The 21166-nt window shown below is 38.1% G+C and overlaps 1 protein-coding gene across 1 annotated transcript; it reads left to right on the top strand.

Moving 5' to 3' along the window:
• Positions 1-2373: 2373 nt before the first annotated feature.
• On the top strand, positions 2374-20185 carry LOC124110740 (chondroitin sulfate synthase 2-like). The gene is made up of 6 exons (XM_046470109.2): positions 2374-2529; positions 9011-9768; positions 11327-11455; positions 12290-12429; positions 14593-14825; positions 16601-20185. Exons 2-6 carry the CDS (start codon positions 9028-9030, stop codon positions 17710-17712), a joined length of 2355 nt encoding a protein of 784 aa, XP_046326065.2. The 5' UTR covers positions 2374-2529; positions 9011-9027; the 3' UTR covers positions 17713-20185.
• Positions 20186-21166: the final 981 nt, after the last annotated feature.

Here is a 21166-nt window from a genome sequence, read left to right as displayed (position 1 = left end):
ACTTCCCTGCCCATCCTTCATCCCCTCTATCATCTCTACTTCCCCTCCATCCTCCCTACTTCCCTTCCATCATCTCTACTTCCCCCTCCATGGTCTCAAGTTCCTTTCTATCCTTCATCAACCCCTACTTCCCCTACATCCTCTCAATTTCACCCTTCATCATCTTTACTTCCCTTCTATCATCTCTACTTCTCTATCATCCCTACTTCCCCTCCATCATCACTACTTCCCCTCCATCCAACCTACTCCCGCCTCCATCCACTGTACTTCCCCTCCATCACTTCTAGCTCCACTCCATCCTCCCTAGTTCCCCTTCATCCTCCCTACTTCCCCCTCCATCCTCTCTACTTCCCCTCCATCCTTCCTACACCCCTACTTCCTTTCCATCCTCCCTACTTCCCCTCCGTACTCTCTACTTCACCACCATCCTCTTTACTTTCGAGTGATTTTTCCGACTTAAACCAAGTTATGGTTGATATATAATTTAACATATTTTCGTCAGTTTAAAATGCTGGCCCAGAATCATAATTGTTTTTTTTATAACTTAACGTATACAGTTTCAACATCGATATTTGTGTTGGAATAGTTTGGTTCCTCGTGAACAAAACACCACGAAAATATATAATTATTATTTTCCTTACACGAAGCTAATTCTCACCAAGTAACCTGTGTTACAATAAACTAGTGCTAAGCATAGCGGAGTTATGCCCCATTTTCTTTGAACATGTGTAACCTCTCTGTCGCATTTAGACGTCATGGAAAAAAATCAGTGTTCGTCATTTACGGCATGCTGTTTTGGGCATTGAATTCATACCTATCAACTCTCACGCATCTCGCGTGAGTCTCACGCATTTATCACCTATGTCACGCTCACACGCAAGGTTGGGAAATTCTCACGCATTCATATAAAATGTAGATAAAAATATACTTTTTCAGAATACATGCTCTCTAAGGCAAAACTCCAGATAAGCTTTTGGTGTTGTGGGTATTTTACCCATGCATTTTAAAATCATTGGGTATCAGTAATTCTATCTTGGTATTCAAATTTCTGTTACCCACTAGTTTTTACACATGTGGGTATTTAAGTTAAATATTTAAAATCACTATTCATCTAGTCCCTGCAAACTGGTGTCGTGTAGGTTCGAGAGCTTTATAGGACTCAAAAATACCACGATACTTCCACAAGAAAGTGTGATGGCAAATTATCATGATGTAACTGTCATCGTGGAGTTTGGCAAGGTTGACGGGATGCCTGTTTATAATTTCAAAATAAGTTGCTGATTTGCTAATCGAATGCGCAGGGTTACTTCACAATATTTTGATGATACGCACAAGTTTTATTTTTGTAGCGTATCTGTAATGTTCGTTGCGTATTTGATACACTTGGATTTTATTTTACTGCGTATTTCTGCATTTCTGATGCGTATTTTACACAGATACGCAGCTTATCTGGAGCTCTGCTCTAAGGCCATTAAAATGGTCTTAAAATCATTAAAAGCCAGTTTTCGCCGGGGGGGGGGGGGGGGGGGGGGGGGGCATCGCCCCCCGGCGCCCCACACCGCTGGACCCAGCGGGGCTTGCAGCCCCTGCACCCTGGCTTCTCACTCATTTAGACATCCAGGGGCTGACAGCTATGTGAATTTATGTCATTTAACATACGCACATAACTGCATTTGATATGTAGTTATGTCGTTCAGATATTAGGCAGTATTTTGTTTGCTCACAGTTTCCGTAAAGCTTCGAAATTTAAAAAACCCGTCGAACAGTACTTTTATCGGTGTACGATAAAAAGCCAAGACATTTACTGTTTTTCAACGCAGAATAAATTCTCGGACAACACTTAGAAGTGTCTTTTTTAAAACCGGTTTCATATTTACAGTTAAATTTACACCATCAAATAGGAAATTTAATATTCTCCACCTCTATGTAATTTTATAGCTAGCTGTAGATCCAGAGCCGCGTGAGCGCAATTCTCGCACAACCTTCACTTTTCCGATCTTAGGAAAATGTGCGTTAGAAAAAAAACCCTCGGCATCCAGAGGTTTAACTGAGATAAAGACAAGAATTTTCGTTTCACCATGCTGGTTATTATATATAAGTTCAGTATTAAAAACGAATTTACAATAAACCCCATAATTTATTTTATAAACGGGGATGTGTTCATACTCCAAAGACATTGTGTCCCGGAAACCAGTTGAAAGAAGCGTCGTAGCATCGCCGAGAAGGCTGGGTCCCGTCTCTCATATCGCAAGTGGACAGCGCGCATAGCACGTAAAGCTATTATAAGAGCGCCACCTGACGACAGTGCGAAGGCGGTCGAGTTGGCCGATAGCAAAATGCAAGCACTGCTGTGGAGTTTGATAAATAAGGCGAATGCAAAATCCCTGTCTGGAGCTTGGGCTTTTTTTATAACACGTTGTACCTAAAATGGCGATCTGTGGCAAGTGTTGAAAAGACAGTTTGGGGCGTGGATGTCTCATGGAAACATTCTCCTTATGGTCGATGAAATTCATACCTGTTATTAAGGAGGTAATCTTTTGTGTGAATAGACAGATCATTGTGCATATCAGTTAATATGACCTACGATGTTTACTGTCAACGACATTCACAAACACAACCGTAAACATGTAACTTAGATGTTTGTGGTTGTGTTTGTGAAAGTAGGTTGGAAAGAAGCTGTCATGGAAATGTCCGAATTATATAGAAAAAGTATACATATATAGTTTTATAAGTTGTAGAATGGCATGTTTATATTGAACAATCAGAACTGAATGTTACTTATCCGCGTATATGGACCCTTCAATCGAGATATAAAGTTGAAAACTTGTCTGTCAAAATAGTGTACAACAACAAGTTTGTCAATTATCCATAAACATGATAAACGCCACAGTCAGAAGTTTTCCACACAATGGTGCCATTCCGGAGTTGGGCTAAGATTGTATATTATCTGTCTGTAACAGGAAAATTCAGAATTTGGAAAGAAGTATAATTTTGTCTAAAATTAGAATTTATGAAAAGTCATCATTTCTACAGCTAGGCCTATAACTGGCTATAAGTCTAAGGCTTTCTAACCTTGCATTCAATTCAAAACTAAGTAGTCTTAATAAGCATGATAAGTTCAAGCATTTCATTTGACTTTATAACATTTTTACTATTTAGGACATAGGTCAAGTAAAAAAAGCAAATCTGAGTTGCTTTTTTGTTTTTTTTTAGTTTCGATCCCTACCTCGCAATTATATTTAGTTAATATTTAACAAAACAATATACCGTATTCGACATAATAAGCGCCCAGGGCGCTCTCAAAATTAGAAATAGGGGGCTCTTATTAGAATAAAATTTTGGTGAAAAAAAAGAGTTAAATGATCGTAAATTTCGTGGTTTATGCTGACAGCCTGAAATGATACCAAAAAAGTCTTTTAGACACAACAAATATTTTTTTCCAGAATTTCATTGCCCATGATATGGGGTGCATATAACACACGAGTGCGTATTATACACGGATAAATAAGTCTTGTGTAAATTGATCACTTGGAAGAGGTGCTAATTAGGATTGTTCACTCGCCAATATATTAGCAAAAATCGCCGTGGGCGCTTATTAGAGCGGGGCGCTTATTACGTCGAATACAGTATATCAATATTGGTGCCTTAAAGGGGCACTGATCTAAAGCAATTCCCCGGGACTGGTTGTTGCCTTTGTTATTGATTTTTCACTGTGGGTACCTGGATGATATAGCAGAAATCTAGACTAAAGTACTGTCGGAAATGCTAGAAAACTGCTTTTTGCCTGTTAAAAAGGGATATAATTTTTCACAGACCGATATTGAAATATCGAATAACTACTGATCGCCCTACATGCCCTACCTGTGGTTTGAAGTATTTCAGTCACAAGGAGTCCTATCGACAAGTTTACAGGAGACAAATTCGAACGAAAACATGAAGTTCACATTTATTCTAAGTCCAATGATGGAAGTCTGAAACAGACTATAGAAATGTGCACACGTGACTCTGTTACAATGATAATAATGTAGTCTTCTTAAAACATGTACTCCACACACAAAAATCATTTTGAGAAAATTCTAGATGTGAATCTTTTAAAATGACAAAATGACACTGCAGTGTTTTTGTTAACATTTCTCCCATGATGCATGTTACATTACACTTGCATAGCCATAGCCATGGTACACGTTATGGAATCTGTACTTGGAAATGCATACAAGTTCTTTACACTTTAGAGAGATAGAGGGAAACTATTATTAATTTAGATAGGGTGAATTACCTAACTACCCAAGCTATGAGGTTTTCAATTCATACCATCAAGTCTACGGTATGATAAGAAAACAAAACAGGTATATGGGTGGTCTCAAAAACAAAACTGGGGCGTAAAAGGATTTAGACAGTTTTGATACAGGGTGATTAGGCGTATAGTGTACAAGTGTAACCCTGACTTGTAGTAGAATTTGGGAGGAATTAAAGATACAATTAATGTTTCACGGACTGCACTATTGCTCTCCAAGAGATGGGATTTCAATGCACTGTGCATGGTGATGACCGAGCACTTTTCAGGGGAAAATATTCCATCCTGTCTTTGAGGTCACATTATCTCCGAACCATTCATAACTATCACAGTCAAGGTGTCCAGATAATTTACCTTGGTGAATCATTCCACTGACTACATATGGCTATTGGCAGATGGACAAAAAGCACCCATGGTACCATCAAGTAAAGGTAATCGTGTCATTGTTTTGCACGCTGTAACCCATGATATGGGGCTTATTGATGGATGTTTTCGAGGCGAAAATTGGTGATTTTAATAAGGAAAATATAAGAGGTAATGTGTTCATAGACTGGATGGAACTTCAGCTATTGCCCATTTTAAACAACGTCAGTGTGATTGTCATGGATAACGCCAGGGAATCAGATACTGTTGCCCAAACCATGAGTAGTCTGAAAGCGACCATACAGGAATATATGACATTGGTCAACTTCAGATCACATGAAACGAAAGTTCATGGAGAAAATTAGGCTGAACATATGTGCTGGCAGCACAACGCGGTTACGTTGTCTTACGTACGGCAGTCAGACATTGTGAGCTCAACCCTGTTGTGTCTATCTTGGCTAAATGTACAGGGTTCGTGGCAAGACATAACACAACATTCAAAAGTACAGATTCATATACGTCATCAGCGGAGATAAATGCTACCTCAAGAAACCATCTGTAGAACAACAAATACTTCTGGATTCCAAAACCCCAACCTTCCAATACTCATCCTGTTTCATAGCTCTTAACTAGTCCATCATGTTTCCAAGCAAATATAATCATGATAATGCAGTTCATATACTAAATTGCTACCTCATTAACGCATGTCAATTAAGTACAATAACAGCAATATGTTGAGACCACCCCCAACTCGGTGACAGTTGCACCTGGGAGAATGCACGGGACGGTGTGAGGTCATAACCTCGGGACATGTGTTAGGTAATTACCTCAGGTGATAGGCCATTTCATACATGCATGACAACGCACGAATATTTTCTAAGTTTATCATCATTTTACCTGTAAAAGTACATTTTAAGGGTAATCACAGTGTCAGTTAGGACAGGCTAGATTAGGGCAATTTGCGTTATTTTGATATATGCTCTTTTTATAGTCCTATGACTCGTATTTATTAAATGAAACCAGAAAAGCAGTTTTCTAGCATTTCCAACAGTACTTTAGTTCTCGACCTGTGCTGCGCTACTTGTAAGCACTTTCATTGATAGTGTAAGGGCGTATGGTCACATTGATGAACAAACATAAATACAGCTCAGTTTTTAAAATAATATCGAAATGTAGGTATCTTTGCATAGGTAATGGTGACGAAGTTTTGATAAGTCACTTGCTTGGTATAGTGCGATTTTCGTTTACACTATTTTGACTTGCAACACAAAGAAAATATTTCACCTGAGCATTGCTTATTTTATCATGTGTATATTTTATAGCCAAAATGTGTAACTTTTTCACTTAGGCAATTTATTAAACGTCTAAATATTCAGTTATTTTACAAATTGACTGAAAAATCTGTCCATTTCTATTATTATGATAACAAATTCCAAATATTTTTATGCTTTACTTTCATCATCCAGTGACTGAAAATGATAGGATTAAAAGAAAACGAATTTCAAAGTACATTTCTGTAGTTTTGGCTTCTAATCCTAGCATAAATAGTCTATTGTGATGTTTGTCTCGCATCAAAGAACTTCCCAACGAAAACGTAGAGGAACAAAAATGATTCTATTCAATCTAACAGCATATCATTATGAATGAAAACAAAATGCAAATATCATAATTACAACCTACCAAAGTTATATGTATAAATTTAGGCAGCTACCTTGTTCAAGGAATGTATCCATGAATATCCACATAAAGGAACAATATCCCATACGTCTGTAGCTGTACAAATCAACTTATTCGATCTCACATGTCTCTGTAACAATCAAATATTTGAAAATATGTATAGCTTTTGGGATATTATAACCCCTGTTCGTTTCTCAACTGATCACTTAGTTTGTTTGAGGTGTTTCACATAGGTGTCAAATCTCAAAGGTCAGCTGAGAAAGCCCACGTGACAACTATTTTCATAATGTCCATGGTTCTTTAAAAACATAGAGTTAGATAACAATGAACAATCAACGTTTTATCGGCTAATCCTTTGATCAAAGTATGTTGTTTTTACATCGGCACTTCAGGTCCAGATATGGGGGTATTCTGTCTGCTTTAGTAAACATATACATGTAAACACTTACTTTCGACAAATCCACTGTGCAAAACAGTGATTATTCAATCAACATATTTTCTGCTGATCCTTTGATGGCCAGGAATGATGAGTTAATTTACATAAAAGTAAATCAACTGATCACTCCTCTTGCTGCGCTGCCACTGTGCATATTACATAACATACATTTCACCCAACTTCAAACCGGGATTCAGATTAAATAATTACCCAAGATACAAGAAATGCCTAATGGGAACCTTTGTCTGGTAATCATGTCTGGAGCTACCACAAATTATACCTGTAATAAATTAATTAACTGAGGTTCAAGTGAATGACAACAAATACCCAGGCGTTGGGTTATACCAGGAAATATGGATGACAACAAGGGAGTAGCAATCATATTATCCACACAATCCGAAATGCTTCACTTTAGGGATACGTTTTATTATTATTAAACTATAACCATCAGGGGTATTTCCAAATAAGAACATCTGATGAGCTTCCACTGTTCTTTTTGTCTGTTTGTTTAGGCTGAAGAAATTAATTAACATGCACCCTTTTTCAAAATCTTCATACATCACGGGTAATCAGTGTTCAAATATGCGTAAAACAGATATTGCCTCGAAGTTTATGTATGCTGTCCTTGCAGACGGTAGCCCAGTCTCTTGTCACGCTCAGTTGCGTTAGCGAGCAAAAGGACTCGTGGCAGCTAGTGAGCCCTAGCGGGCAGTGTTAGTCAGCCGAGACGAAGCCAGCCTTAACTTGATAAAGTTGATATTATGTTGTTCTTCCTGTTCTCAAAGCTCATTATATATTTAATCATGATTCTAAACATGCTAAATTGTTAAATTTTTGTCAACATTTAATGATTTGCTGTTGACAAAATTGACTGGTGATTTAATGATCTCACACTTTGACTTTACAAGAGAATGAAGTTATAGTGCTATATAAGAAGCCTTATTCTTGTTATCCCCAGCCAAAATGTGGAACTGGGGATATGGGTTTGGTCTCTTGTCTGCCCAACTTCAGTTGGAACATTTTTTTCCTGAAACTGCTATGGCCCCACTTATACCCTGTTCACATGCGCCGCTATACATATGTATGTATATGTGCATACGTGTGTAGAAAATACTAGAAATACATATGTGAGTATACTCGTCATGTGAACGTGTTTACTCAATACTCATGTGTGTATATTTACACCAGGAGCAAATTTGCATTATGTCTGGAGCAGGTGCAAATGTAAATTTGCACTGTGTGTATATGTTGCAATGTGAATGTTTGTCAACCTAAGAGGATGATCTAATAATATCTGTTCTTTTGCCAACACCAAACAAATTGTTAACCCTTGCCAACTTTTATGTGTATATATAGAGTTGCGGACAGTGTTTTCTTTTGGTTTGAAGGAGTCAAAACTTTGTGATGACGACTGTCTCTGTGGTCTAGCGGTAGAGCCTCTGTCCAGAGAGAGTGGAAGGTCCAGGGTTCGATCCCAGGCCGTGTCATACCAAAAGACATTAAAAGTACTTATTGTTACCCTGCCTGGTGCTCGGCATTAAGGGGCTAAAATAAGGACTGGTCGGCTCAGAGTCAGTATACAGTGGCTGAGTAGGGTATTCATGTTACAACTGTTGCATGGTATCTGAGTGCGCTAGCACTATAAAATCGGCATTGGTTCGGACTGGTATTAGCAGCCACACACACACATGCATGCACGTCGCTATATAAATGCAGTAATCCTGGACGTCATGTTAACCACTATTTCACCTAGCTAAGGATGACATTTTGCATACATCATAAAGGATTCAAATTATTTGGATCGATCACTGGATTGTCTCAACCATATACTGTTATCCATCATATAGCTGGAATATTGATGAGTCAGGGAGTGTGGCATTAAACAATAAACAAACAAAACATCGAAAGCCTGCTACTTGTCCATTCTATAGCGCTGGCTACAGATCTCAGATCAATAATAGTTAACTAAATATTGATCAAGTATGGATAAACATTGGATAAGTAACTCTGAGAAAATATGAAAAAGCTCAAAAACATGTTTCATGTCACCAAAATGGCCCAAAACAAGTCTGTTTGGTAAATCAAAACTTTATTTCATCACAATAGTTTATGTATGATATTATCGATGACATAATTTCCATATCAATAATTGTTAATATTTCTTCCCATCAACAATAATTCCAATTGTCGATCTTTTTAGTCAGCCTTATCATTCAATCACAATTTTGATTGTGTTGCAGAATGGACTATTGACGATATGAGGACTCCACGTAGACTTAGCATCAGTATCAAGATTGATATGAAGTGTTTACGCCCCTTGCTGACGCTTATCATAGGGCTGTGCCTTGGGATCACCATGAGCATGATGTATGCCCCCTTCAGTGAGGATAGCTGCGAAACCTACGTCTCCAAGCAAGACCCTCAAGAACTTGTAAAGAGACGTGAAACAAAATCCTTAGAGGTTCAACAAGACGGAGAAGGAAAGTTTGAACCCCGATTGCGGCTACAGGAAAAACCAGGGGGGAATACCGGCGTTGGTAATGTTGGCGGGTCGACCAAAAAACTCATCCGACCTCGGTATGCATCAACAGAATTGGGAATACTTGATAAGCTATTTGTAGCTGTGATCACATCGCGAAATACTATTGACACACTTGGTGTAGCTTTCAACAAGACTGTTCAACATCATGTTACCAAACTGGTTTTCTTTATGGACGATAAGGGTCAGTCTCTGCCTTCTGGGATGTCTGTTGTGAGCTTTGCGGACAAGCGCCCTCACCTGATCCCAATACACATTCTCAAGTACATCGCTGAACATTACCCAGACAAGTTTGACTACTATATGTTTGTGTCTGATCGGACTTACATCCGTGGGGAAACGCTGTTTGACTTCGTGAGTGGCGTGAGTGTGAGTCATCACATGTATCTGGGATGCCCCAAAGCTGCAGATGGAACTGATGTATACTGCTCCCTGGATGGGGGGATCATCATTTCTCAGGTACATATTGTAACTTTTTCTTTGTCATGTTAAACCAATGTGTATCATGGAGGAAAATAGGTCACTGGTGCCCCATTATTGTGCAAGGTGACTAGACATGCTAAATGGGTCCAATGTAGGATTCTGGTGCAGAATCATGTGAACATAGTGAATAGGTCCCCAGTACCCAGTCCTTGTTCAAGGTAACTAAAAAGGTCCACTGTAAGGATTCTGGGGGTGTACAGGTCCACAGTACCCCATGCTTGTTCAAAGTGACTAAATAGGTCCACTGTAAGGATTCCGGGGGTGTACAGGTCCCAAGTACCCCATGCTTGTTCAAGGTGACTAAATAGGTCCACTGTAAGGATTCCAGGGCTGTATTGGTCCCTAGAACCCTATAAATGTACAAGGTAACTAAATCGGTCCACAGTGTAAGGATTCTGGGGGTGTACAGGTCCCCAGTACCCCATGCTTGTTCAAGGTGACTAAATAGGTCCACTGTAAGGATTCCGGGGCTGTATCGGTCCCTAGAACCCTATAAATGTACAAGGTAACCATGGTAACTAAATCGGTCCACAGTGTAAGGATTCCGGGGGTGTACAGGTCCCCAGTACCCCATGCTTGTTCAAGGTGACTAAATAGGTCCACTGTAAGGATTCCGGGGCTGTATCGGTCCCTAGAACCCTATAAATGTACAAGGTAACTAAATCGTTCCACAGTGTAAGGATTCCGGGGGTGTACAGGTCCCCAATACCCCATGCTTGTTCAAGGTGACTAAATAGGTCCACTGTAAGGATTCTGGGGCTGCATCGGTCCCTAGAACCCTATAAATGTACAAGGTAACTAAATCGGTCCACAGTGTAAGGATTCCGGGGCTTTATAGGTCCCCAGTATGCCATGCTTGTACAAGGTGACTAAGTGGGTCCACTTTAACGATTCTGCTTGATCCATGCTTGTTGAAGTGGTTTGTCTGGCCAGGATTTGATTATTTACGGGCTGGTTTGATGTTGATATAGCTGAAATATTGCTGACTCCATTATAAAACAACATTCATTCTTTCCATTTTCGTGTAAGAAAAGGCAGGCTTTGAAGGTATGTCAGTCTGGTTGAAATCATAATGTGATGGGACACCTGAAGTATAAATTTGGTAGCACTTCTTCATCATGTTTTCAGCTTGTGGAATTTCTTTTATAATAGTTAGGGGCGATGGGGTGGCCTAGTGGGTAACATGGTTAAATCGTATGCTCGCCCCACCGAAGGCCAAGGTTCAATTTCCCACAATGTGACATGGGTACAATATGTGAAGCCCATTTCTGGTGTTCCCCGCTGTTATATTGCTAGAATCTTGTTCATACTTGTTCACTCACTCAAAATATTTATCATGTTTATTATCATTATCCTAGGTCAAGGAAAAGGAAAGCTTATACACCTCATTGAGCATGATTACGTTTGGTTTACTTGATCATCATCATCATCATCATCATCATCATCATCATCATAGCATCACTGTAGGCATGGTTTTGGTAGTAACACTGGGTACAAAGTATCCTAACTTTTTTCAATCCTGTTTTGATTTCAGTCTATTCTTTCTCAAGTTCTGTCTGAGATGGAATGGTGTACTACAAATTGTCACTCTTCAGACCCCACCATCAACATGGGTAAATGTCTTCAACATGCCACTGGGCGTTCATGTCAAGGCCATATCAATGTAAGTCTGCTGTTTACCATTGTTACCTTCTACAGTTTCCTAAGCTCAACTTGTGTGTGTTGTCAATAATACTTAACATGCTAAGACATGCAGCCTTAGGTCAGGGAACAGGTCTAGGGGAGTTTATGTCATCTGCATGTCCCAAAGCTTTATCTGGGATTATCAACATAAGTCTGGCAGGCAAATTGAAAAGTCCACATTTTTTTTGCTTTATATTTTTCCATATTAACATATTGAAGTGATAGAAACTACCAGTTTTAGTCTTCTAGTCCTTATGATGCTAACCTAGTGTAACCCGTAAAACTGGCAAATATCTACTAGTTCTTATGATACCTTAACTCTTGGGCAGTTTGGCAAGGACTATACTGATAGGACTAGAGCCAATTTCTGATATTGGTTTTGTTGCACTAAACATTATAATAGCCATGATAACTCGGAATTGCTCATTGTTAGTTCCAATTTTAGGTTTGGGATAAAATCAGATTTTTAACATGATTTGATACCTCTCTCCATGAAGAGCAGACAACCCGTTATAGGAGATCATGTCAAAGTTTGACTCACCCAATCCAACTGAAGGATGCATGGGCTCAGGAGTCAATCAGGTTTCAGCTACCAAACTATTCAGTTTCATTTCTCTACCACCTTCATCATGTTAATTTAGAAGTTAGCACAAAAAACACATTTACAAACATTTGTGTTAAAATCTGCCTTTTAGTATGGCTTGTTACGTCCCTGTATCTTTAGGTCCATTATGTCCATCCACTATGTCCATCCACTAATTTGGACTTCTCCGAAACTGGCAATAAATATAAAGTGCAAATGCTTCCATTTCAGTTTCATCCATATGGACACACACAAGTACACGACTTCGACTTTGATGACGACATTGTGATTCTTAAAGAAAAGGAGACCTTTAACAATTCTATTGCAGTTTATCCCATGCCTGATGACACTAACTATTACAAACTTCACCGGTAAGTCCTAATTTCTTTCAGTTCAATGTGATCATGTAATATTTAATTATCAGGGTTAGAAATTAATTGTTATTTTCATTAGTCTGTAAAAGTTATGTGCTACAGCGTGTCCATATCCCTAATGGTGAGAGTGGTAGTTCACAAGGAAATGTTGCTTATCATTCCTGAATAATTTACTAGTCTTGGACTTTGTTAATATTGACTGGGATTTGTTAAGTTCAGACCCTGATTATATTCTTTGTAGATTTGTAGACCAACATTGGCAAGTGGTAAACGGCTTAGACCTGCATCTCTTTGGGATGGCCTCCCACATTAAGTTGTCACGCCATGATAACACTGAAATACTGTTCAAACTTGAGTTAAGCCCAACATGTGTAATAACAGGGGTTCTGGGGAAGAATAGGTCACTTATCCAGGATCTGTACTTCTGTTGATTGTGGGGCAGAATAGGTCACATAGCCGGGATCTGTTATTCTGTTGATTGCAGTGTCCAACCCAGGCCGTGCAATTGCACGATTCACGCTAAATAAATCAATACGCCCCTCATAAAAAAAAAAATCAAAGCGCCATCTGTCGTGCACAGTAATTTCTTGTTCAGTCACTTACTTTATCAGCTGTTTATCCCTCCCTTTAGATTCAATACTCACTAAATCTTTAATCAATTAACGAAGAAAGGCAGTTCACAGCAAACATAGTAAACAACTGTCGATGACCGATCGATAACAACCGGAAGTTCAAACACGAGTGATGTCCCTTGGGCTGCTGAATAAATTATCGACAGGATTGGCATAGGAAATTAAATTTGATTTTCTTTAGTAGAAAACGTATCAAAACTTTGATCAAAATTATGTTGTATTTTGTTGTTTAGTAATCAAAAACCTTTGACAAGATGTGTAAAGACAATAAATATTATATGTTGAATAGTTCTGAAAATATTTTTGAGTATTTTAGTTCGTTTAAGTTTCATTTCTGAAATCACACAATATGAATCGCCGACTGTCATAGCAGACGATCTTTTGAATAGTGAATGACCATGTCGCGCAAAAACAAAAGAATTACAGACTTTTTTAATCAAAATAGAAAAAAGCACAAAGCATTGTTATTCATTTCAGTTCTTTATTCTAAACTGTTACACTTTTATATGATGATGTTCCAGTACATAATACAAAATAATACATTTTTGAAGAAAGCAATTATCCCCCCTACTTTTTCAAAATCCCTCCTATTTTCTACATGATGGGGGGACAAGTCCCCCCTTGATTTTCAATTCTGGGTTGGACACTGGATTGTTGGGCAGAATAGGTCACTTATCCAGGATCTGTATATCTGTTAAATAGGTCACTTAGCTGGGATCTGTTATTCTGCTGATAACTTTCACTGATGTTGAGTAAATGAAAACCTTATTGTATAACCAACCAAAGGGTAAATATATAAATGAAATTAGCATTACCTATGTTGTTGAGTGGAACAGATGAGACATTTGTCTATGACCCCGTAATTTGCTGTGCAGAGTTGCGCCCCTTGGGCATGCCAGAATCTTAAGATTATGGGTTTGAATGACAGAATCGCCTTGACTGTGATACTCAGTCTGTCAGCACCATACCCATGCTCTTGCCTTTCACAACAGTGTTAACCCTGTGAAGATCAGGGTTCGAATAGGTCTTCAGCCACCCATGGTTGCCGTAAGAGGTGACTAGGCTTGTCATAAGACGCGACTAACGGGACCGGGTGGTCAAGCTTGCTGACTTAGTTAATGCATGTCATCATATCCCAATTGACCCATGAAAATCTGGGGTAGAATAGGTCTTCAGCAACCCATATTTGCCATAAAAGGCGACTATGCTTGTCGTAAAAGGCAAATAACGGTATCGGGTGGTCAGTCTTGTTGACTTGGTTAATGCATGTCGTTGATCCCAATTGCATGGATCGATGCTCATGACATCAATCACTGGATTGTCTGGCCCAGACTTGATTATTTACACTAAATTACAGACCGCCATCATGTAGCTGAAATATTGCTGAGTGCGACGTTAAACAACAAACAAACAAACAAACAAACACCACCATGACAACAGCGTTAACCATCTGAGACCTGAATTACTTTAGGTGCCAAACTCAAGTCAATCACTCATTCATCTATGTCATTATTTGTTTTTTTGACAGATACTTTTGTATTCTGGAACTTAATCTGACAGAGCAAGCCATTGCTAAGACAACAGAAAATATCATCTATATGAGTCAGTTTGCCCCTGGGGGCAGAGACAGCATCACATGGCCTGTTGGGGTCCCAGAGCCGTATCGACCCAAGAACAGATTTGATGTCATCCGCTGGGACTACTTCACTGAAACTCATATCTACTTTGATGATGATTTCTCAAATGTGGAGGAGTTAAAAGGTAAATTGGAGTGAAAAATATGTTATGTCATAGGCCATTAATATTTTTATTTGTTATGTTTATTGAAACTCTGTGACCAAATGTATAACAAAAATGGGTGGGGGGGAATGACTCTTATTTTTATGCGTCTGACACGTCATGCGATAAAATTTTCTGTTTAATAATGAGTGAGTGGTTTTACGCAGTGTTTGTAGCAATATCACTGTGGGGAACATCAGAAATGGATTTCACACATTGTACTCATGTGGGGAGTTAACCTGTGTCTTTGGCTTTACCCACTGTGTTTTAAGAAAAATTACATTCCAAAAATATTTTGGTTGATGATGCTGGTGGAATTCAAAAATGAAAGGTCCGAAAATAGAAAAATATTCCCACCTCCTCTGACTTATGAAGAAAGACATACCGGTGGTAATAGTCAAATGGGGATTCCAGGTGAGTGTTACAAATATGTTATTTATTGAAGATTATGTGCGCCCCGAGTGATTCCAGGGCACGAGAAGTTCCCAGTACATTCTTATCAAGAGTCTTAGTATTTGGGAGTCCGTATACTGTGTCTGAGTGGGGTATTGATGTTTAACTGCGGCATGGTATTTAAGTGAGCTAGCACTGTAAAACTTGCATTAGTCTGGACTAGAATATAAGCTGCCCCACACGCACATGTGCGTCTCCATGTAAGTGAAATTATCTTGAACATAATGTTATAGAGGATATTCCATGTGTCGAGAGACATATCATGTTCCTCTCATTGAGCGACGGGACAAAGGTGATATTTTCAGGACAGGCATAGCCACTCGTAAAAATATCTCCTTTCCCTCGTCATGAGATGAGAGAAACATGATATTCCACGAGAACCAATGAATACCCTATTTATCCTATATTATTTGTGTAGTTGTTTACCAGAAAATTCATTCTTTTCATTACAAATGTAAAACCTTTAACGTAATATGAAGTGTGATGTTCACTGCAATGAGAAGATCACTTTCCTCAACTTATGAAATCTCAGTCTTTCACACTGAAGTACGTACCGGTAATAAAAAACCCACTTCACCTCACCTCTGGTTTTGCTTGTTAAACAACCCATTTCTTTTGTCATGTAGATTTCAATGAATATAGGAAAAAGTCTAAGGACATATTATATTAATAGATTTAACTGGATCATTAAAGTATATGAGGCGGGATGCATTCTAAAGTTGTTTATTTCATTTCAATTAAGAAACTGTTCAAGGCATATGTGAGCATTTTACTCCCTATGGGTGATCATCATACCATTGTCAGTTTCTGAAGCATGGTTGTATCATTCATTACCAGTTACTGTTGCACATCTACTCCTCAGAAACAAGTTCCGGGTTAAAAAAAATTAGTGTTGAGAAACCCATGCTTAATGTAAAAGGCTTCTAACGGGATTGAGTGGTTAGGCTCAGTGACTTGGTTGATGCAGGTCATTATATCACATTTGCATTGATCGATGCTCAGGATGTCAATCACTGGATTGTCTGGTCCAGACTTGATTATTTACAAACAGATGTTTTTGCTGATTACCTCAGTTGCAACTATTCTTCCATAATTTTCCTCTTTATGAGATGACGTCACCTATTGTTCATGGCATCACCAAGGTGTGGTCTCTTTCTGTGATGGTTTCTGTTCCTTAGGTTATTAAGACTTACACAATGAATTCATTCAGAACCGATAATTCATAATTCCTTGTAGCTTGTAGGTCATGTCAAATGACTGATACTTGTACTTGGTGTTTCAGATTATTGTTCTCATTGTTGTAGGTGTAGACAAGCAAGATATTCAAGAAGTCATCAAACTGTCTGTCGACAAACTGAATGCAAAGTACAACAACGGCTTCCTGTACTCTCACCTGGCCAATGGTTATCGCAGGTTCGACCCCCAGAGAGGCATGGAATACACAATGGACATAGCACTGCGGGATATCAGTGCTGCCAACAAAGAAGTGGAGAAAAGAGTGCACCTTGTACGACCCCTTGGTCAAGTTGAAATAGTGCCAATGCCATATGTAACTGAAAATACTCGCATCAATCTCATTTTGCCTGTTACGGAAGAAGACAAAGATGGGGTGGGGAATTTCCTCGACTCATATGCTCATACATGTTTGGACTCAGGAGACAACACATACCTGCTAATCGTGTTTATTTACAAACAAGGTTTTCAAGAAGACACTTTCTCGGTTCTTAAATCAATGATTTCCTATTATGAAAAAAAGTATCAAAGCAGTGATAAAATTGCATGGATATCGCTGCAACATAACAGTTCGTATTACTCCGAGTTCTTCATCCTGGACGAAGTCTCGCTCAAGTTTCCGCCCGATTCTCTGCTATTAATGTGCACTGTGGGTATGGAACTTGCAGCTGATTACTTCAACAGAATCCGCATGAATACTATTCAAGGATGGCAAGTGTTCTTTCCAATTGGGTTCTGGCAGTATAAACCGAATCTCATTTTTGATCGTAAACCCTACCCCACTGTTATTGACATTAATGGAAAGACTGGGCATTACGATGCCAATTCCTTCGAGCACAGCAGTTTCTATAACGCCGATTTTATCGCTGCACGGAAATTACTCACGTCAACTGAAGTAAGAAATGAAGGATTGTTTGACATGTTTGTAAAATATCAGGAAATACATGTGTTTAGGGCAATAGAACCTGACCTTAAGCATAGGTATAAGCCCATGGAATGCTATCCAAGTGCACCGGAGAAACTGTACGAGCGTTGCTTGTCACGGAGAGCTGTGGGTTTAGCTACCAGGGGACAATTAGCTAAGCTTGTATTTGAGCACAATGACAAGGCTCAACAGGCAAGTGCGAATATGAAAGGGCCGGAAGATGATCCTAACATGGAGCCTATTCGACTGGAAAATTAGGGTTGTCTCTCACTGACATGCTGGAAGTGAACCCAGGGAGAGCTGTTATTTTTGTGATAGTATCAGGAGGATTTTTCCTCGAGTTGTCCTTGTGACTTTGTTTTGTTATAAATCATATATTTTTTAACAGTGGGAGTGTGTGTCTCGGTCTGATTGGTTGAAAATGTGGTTTGCAGGAAGGTAGGAATGAAAATATTCTGTATTTTTTACTGTGGTGTGCATATATTCTTGATACATGTCATTTTGGTCTCGGTCCCAAATTTGATAAATAACATGAGTATTATATATTAGGGACCGACCATTTCATATTGTGGGGGTGCCTGGGATTTTATTGACAAAAATAAATTGTCCCAGAAAAAGCTTACAAAAGATGATGCTTCAGACTATTAAAAATTAACAAATTGTCAGCCACAAAAAATACATTGTTGCAAGACTTTTTTTAAAAAAAATCATGTTTTGGCTCATAGTTTTAATTAAATAAATATCTGGTTGTGCTGATGTAGCTGAAAAAATATCAAGTCTCAAAACAAAATCACAGTATTCCTCTCCCTGAATATCAAATGGCGGTATATTGCATTGGTCTCCTATTTACCCGAAGAAGCTTTCCTTTAGTTTTTTTGTTATGTGCATAGTGCAATCAAGTGGGTGTAGTTGTAACCGAAGCATTCATTATATCATGATGTCATTGTATTCCTGGGGGACGTCATGCCTGTCTCACAGATTATAGAGTAACCTTGGTACTGACCATTTGAATTTTATTATTGACGGATCTGGGTCTGGGATTTTAGAAAAATCCAGAAAATCTGATAAAACTGTAAAGATAAGGAATATAATTTGTCCCCAGGTCTTTGTCTCCCCCCAAAATTGTGTAAAAATATATCTTTTAGCTTCTCCTTTCACATGTTTCAGAGCAAACGATTTGTATGTTTTGAAGCTGTGATCAAAAGAGTATATCCTGCCCAAAATAAGTGAAAACAACAAACTTTCGCATCCCTCCACCTCAAGAATATTAAAGTGGTGGGTCCAAAAGGAAGAGAATGCCATGGACAATTAAAAATAACTTTTCATATTTTTAATGTTGACAATCATGTTTTTCTCTCAGATTTTTTGTGTTTATTATCCAGGTTCATTTCAAGACAAAATAATAACATCTGCAAATCTGAAAATAAGATAGGTTTTATGTCCTATTTTATCGCCTGGGAAGTAGATATCAACAGGAATCACTATAATATATAGTGTTTATTCTTAGGCCATGTTGGCAGCACTTTCTGTCTTTTTCTTTTTGGATTTGATAGACATGTATTTTTGGATTTGATCAACTATGTCCAAAGTCACAATCAGAAAATTAATAAAAATGGTTTATTTATTATTATTTTCAACTACTCTGTCTCTATGGTCTTTCCATGAGAAATATAAAGGCATGCTTTAAATATCAAACAAACATGATTGATCAAAAGTGTTGTATATAGTCTGTTACCTTGTTTATATATTGTCCTTAACCAGCGCCAAGCCTTCTCTGACAAGTAAATAATACTCACATTTAATACTGTTAAAAAACATCCATGAACAAAATTCGTCTTTTTTCCCATTAAGCCAACCAACCCAATCAAATTATTGCTGAACCAGATAAAAACATATTGAGCAAAATAATTTTGTTATTTCCATTTTGACCTATCTGGTTAGTGATGGTTAGTACAAAATCTGAAAACCATTAAATATGAAATGTGTGGTCCAAAAGTCATGCTTAAGCATTTGGTTCCAAACTAAACTAAGAGGTATCGACTGGACAGTGGGACTACATCACATTTATCTCCTAAATATATGTGGAAGATGTAACATTTAAGGGAAAGGTTTGACCAGATTCCTTGCTATCATTATCCACCACTGGTCTCATTCTCATTTCTCTCATCACAATACATGTTTGCAAGTATCCAGCATGCCATACATGTAGAATAAAAGTCTCATTATGTTTACATGGTTTGTGATCTTCTCATGAAACAGATAAAGTTTGTTTTTTATTCCCCGGCTCAGTGAAGTTGGCGGGGCACACAGAAATGGGCTCAGTCCATCTGTCCGTACATAGATAGCTTTACAAAACTTGGTACACACATTCACCATATAGTGTAGATGTGCCTTGTGCTATTTATGCGTGCCCTGCATTTTTAATATACTTTGTATAATTTTTAGTTGAGATAGTCTCTGAGCAGAATGGAAGCAGTTGGTTTCATTTCCGGAGCAGAACTTGAAAATTATTTTGGAGGTGTCTTTAAAAAACTTGGTAAACACACTCACCATGTAGTGTAGATGTGTCTTTTGCTATTCATTATTCACCCAATTATTATGTAAACGTTATAAATTTAAATAGACTGGAATGGAAGCAATCTTGACAATTGTACCTCAGTCCTGTTATGTACTTCTTCATGAAACTTTGTACAATATCAGATAAAGGCTGTTTTAGCTCTTGTTCTTTCAAGATTTTAAAATTGTGTTTTACTTTTTTTATTTCAGTTAAAGAGGTTGCATACAAAAAATATAAAAAAATCAAGAAATGGGTATATTTGGTATCATTTTGTAGGAAAATATGTCCTGAATCAAATGACGCAATAAAAAAACAAAGTCCCCACAGCATTTTTTTAATAAGTGGCGCCATCTAGAGGCGACGGATGATAAAATCATTTTGCCAATAAAATGGTCATTTTAAAGTTGGATTATTAAATGAGTGTTTTTAAATAGACATATTACAGTATTGATATGACACAAAACAGAAAAATGAAAATTCAAGTCAAAACATTTTTAATTTCACACATCATTTGACTTTAAAAAAAGCACATTTTCCAAAAAAAATTGATTCATCAGTCAAAAAAGTATTTTACAAAATCAAGATATTTTTCAAACTGGCTTATTTCTAATGTTTATTCATTGTAAAATAAAATTATAAAATAAAAACAACATGTTACCAGAGGATATTCAAATTATTTTCAATCAACACAGCATACCCCTAAAATAATGAATCAGTGGAGGTAACTCTTGCCCAATTTACATTTCTATGAGTTCAAGTACAATTAGCCGCGAGTCGAAGGGACGTAACCACATTACAATTCCTCGCCGTTACATGCGCGTCCGGTATGCGCATGAACAATGGTATCCAACGTCTTTAAATGGCACACCAGTAGACACTGCATCAAACAGAGCTATAAAAGGACTCATAGTAGATGTAAAGAAAATCACCAGGTTTTGAGGCGTCAGCATCAAACTACTCTTGTACCTTATCTGTATGGTGTACCTAACTCTGGTAACTACCCATAAAGGGTAGGCCTGCAACAACACCTGCCTGTATAACCACGCTCTACCATACAATTCATAATATATTAATAGTGAATTGTGCAGTGCTCAAGGATACAAAATATGCTCAGCCTTCACATACTGGAAGATGATTATAACCTTTGTTTATCAG

The sequence above is a fragment of the Haliotis rufescens genome, unplaced genomic scaffold, assembly GCF_023055435.1.
Source record: "Haliotis rufescens isolate VD_foot unplaced genomic scaffold, xgHalRufe1.0.p SCAF_10, whole genome shotgun sequence".
Classification (NCBI taxonomy): Eukaryota; Metazoa; Mollusca; class Gastropoda; order Lepetellida; family Haliotidae; genus Haliotis; species Haliotis rufescens.
This window is presented reverse-complemented; position numbering and strand designations above follow the sequence as displayed.

What these genes read in the sequence shown, in the direction of transcription:
- LOC124110740 (XM_046470109.2), top strand. Translation starts at nt 9,028, where the DNA reads ATGAGGACTCCACGTAGACTTAGCATCAGTATCAAGATTGATATGAAG. An exon ending in CATGTCAAGGCCATATCAAT is followed by an intron (nt 11,456 to 12,289) that starts GTAAGTCTGCTG and finishes CTTCCATTTCAG; the next exon opens with TTTCATCCATATGGACACAC. An exon ending in AAATGTGGAGGAGTTAAAAG is followed by an intron (nt 14,826 to 16,600) that starts GTAAATTGGAGT and finishes TCATTGTTGTAG; the next exon opens with GTGTAGACAAGCAAGATATT.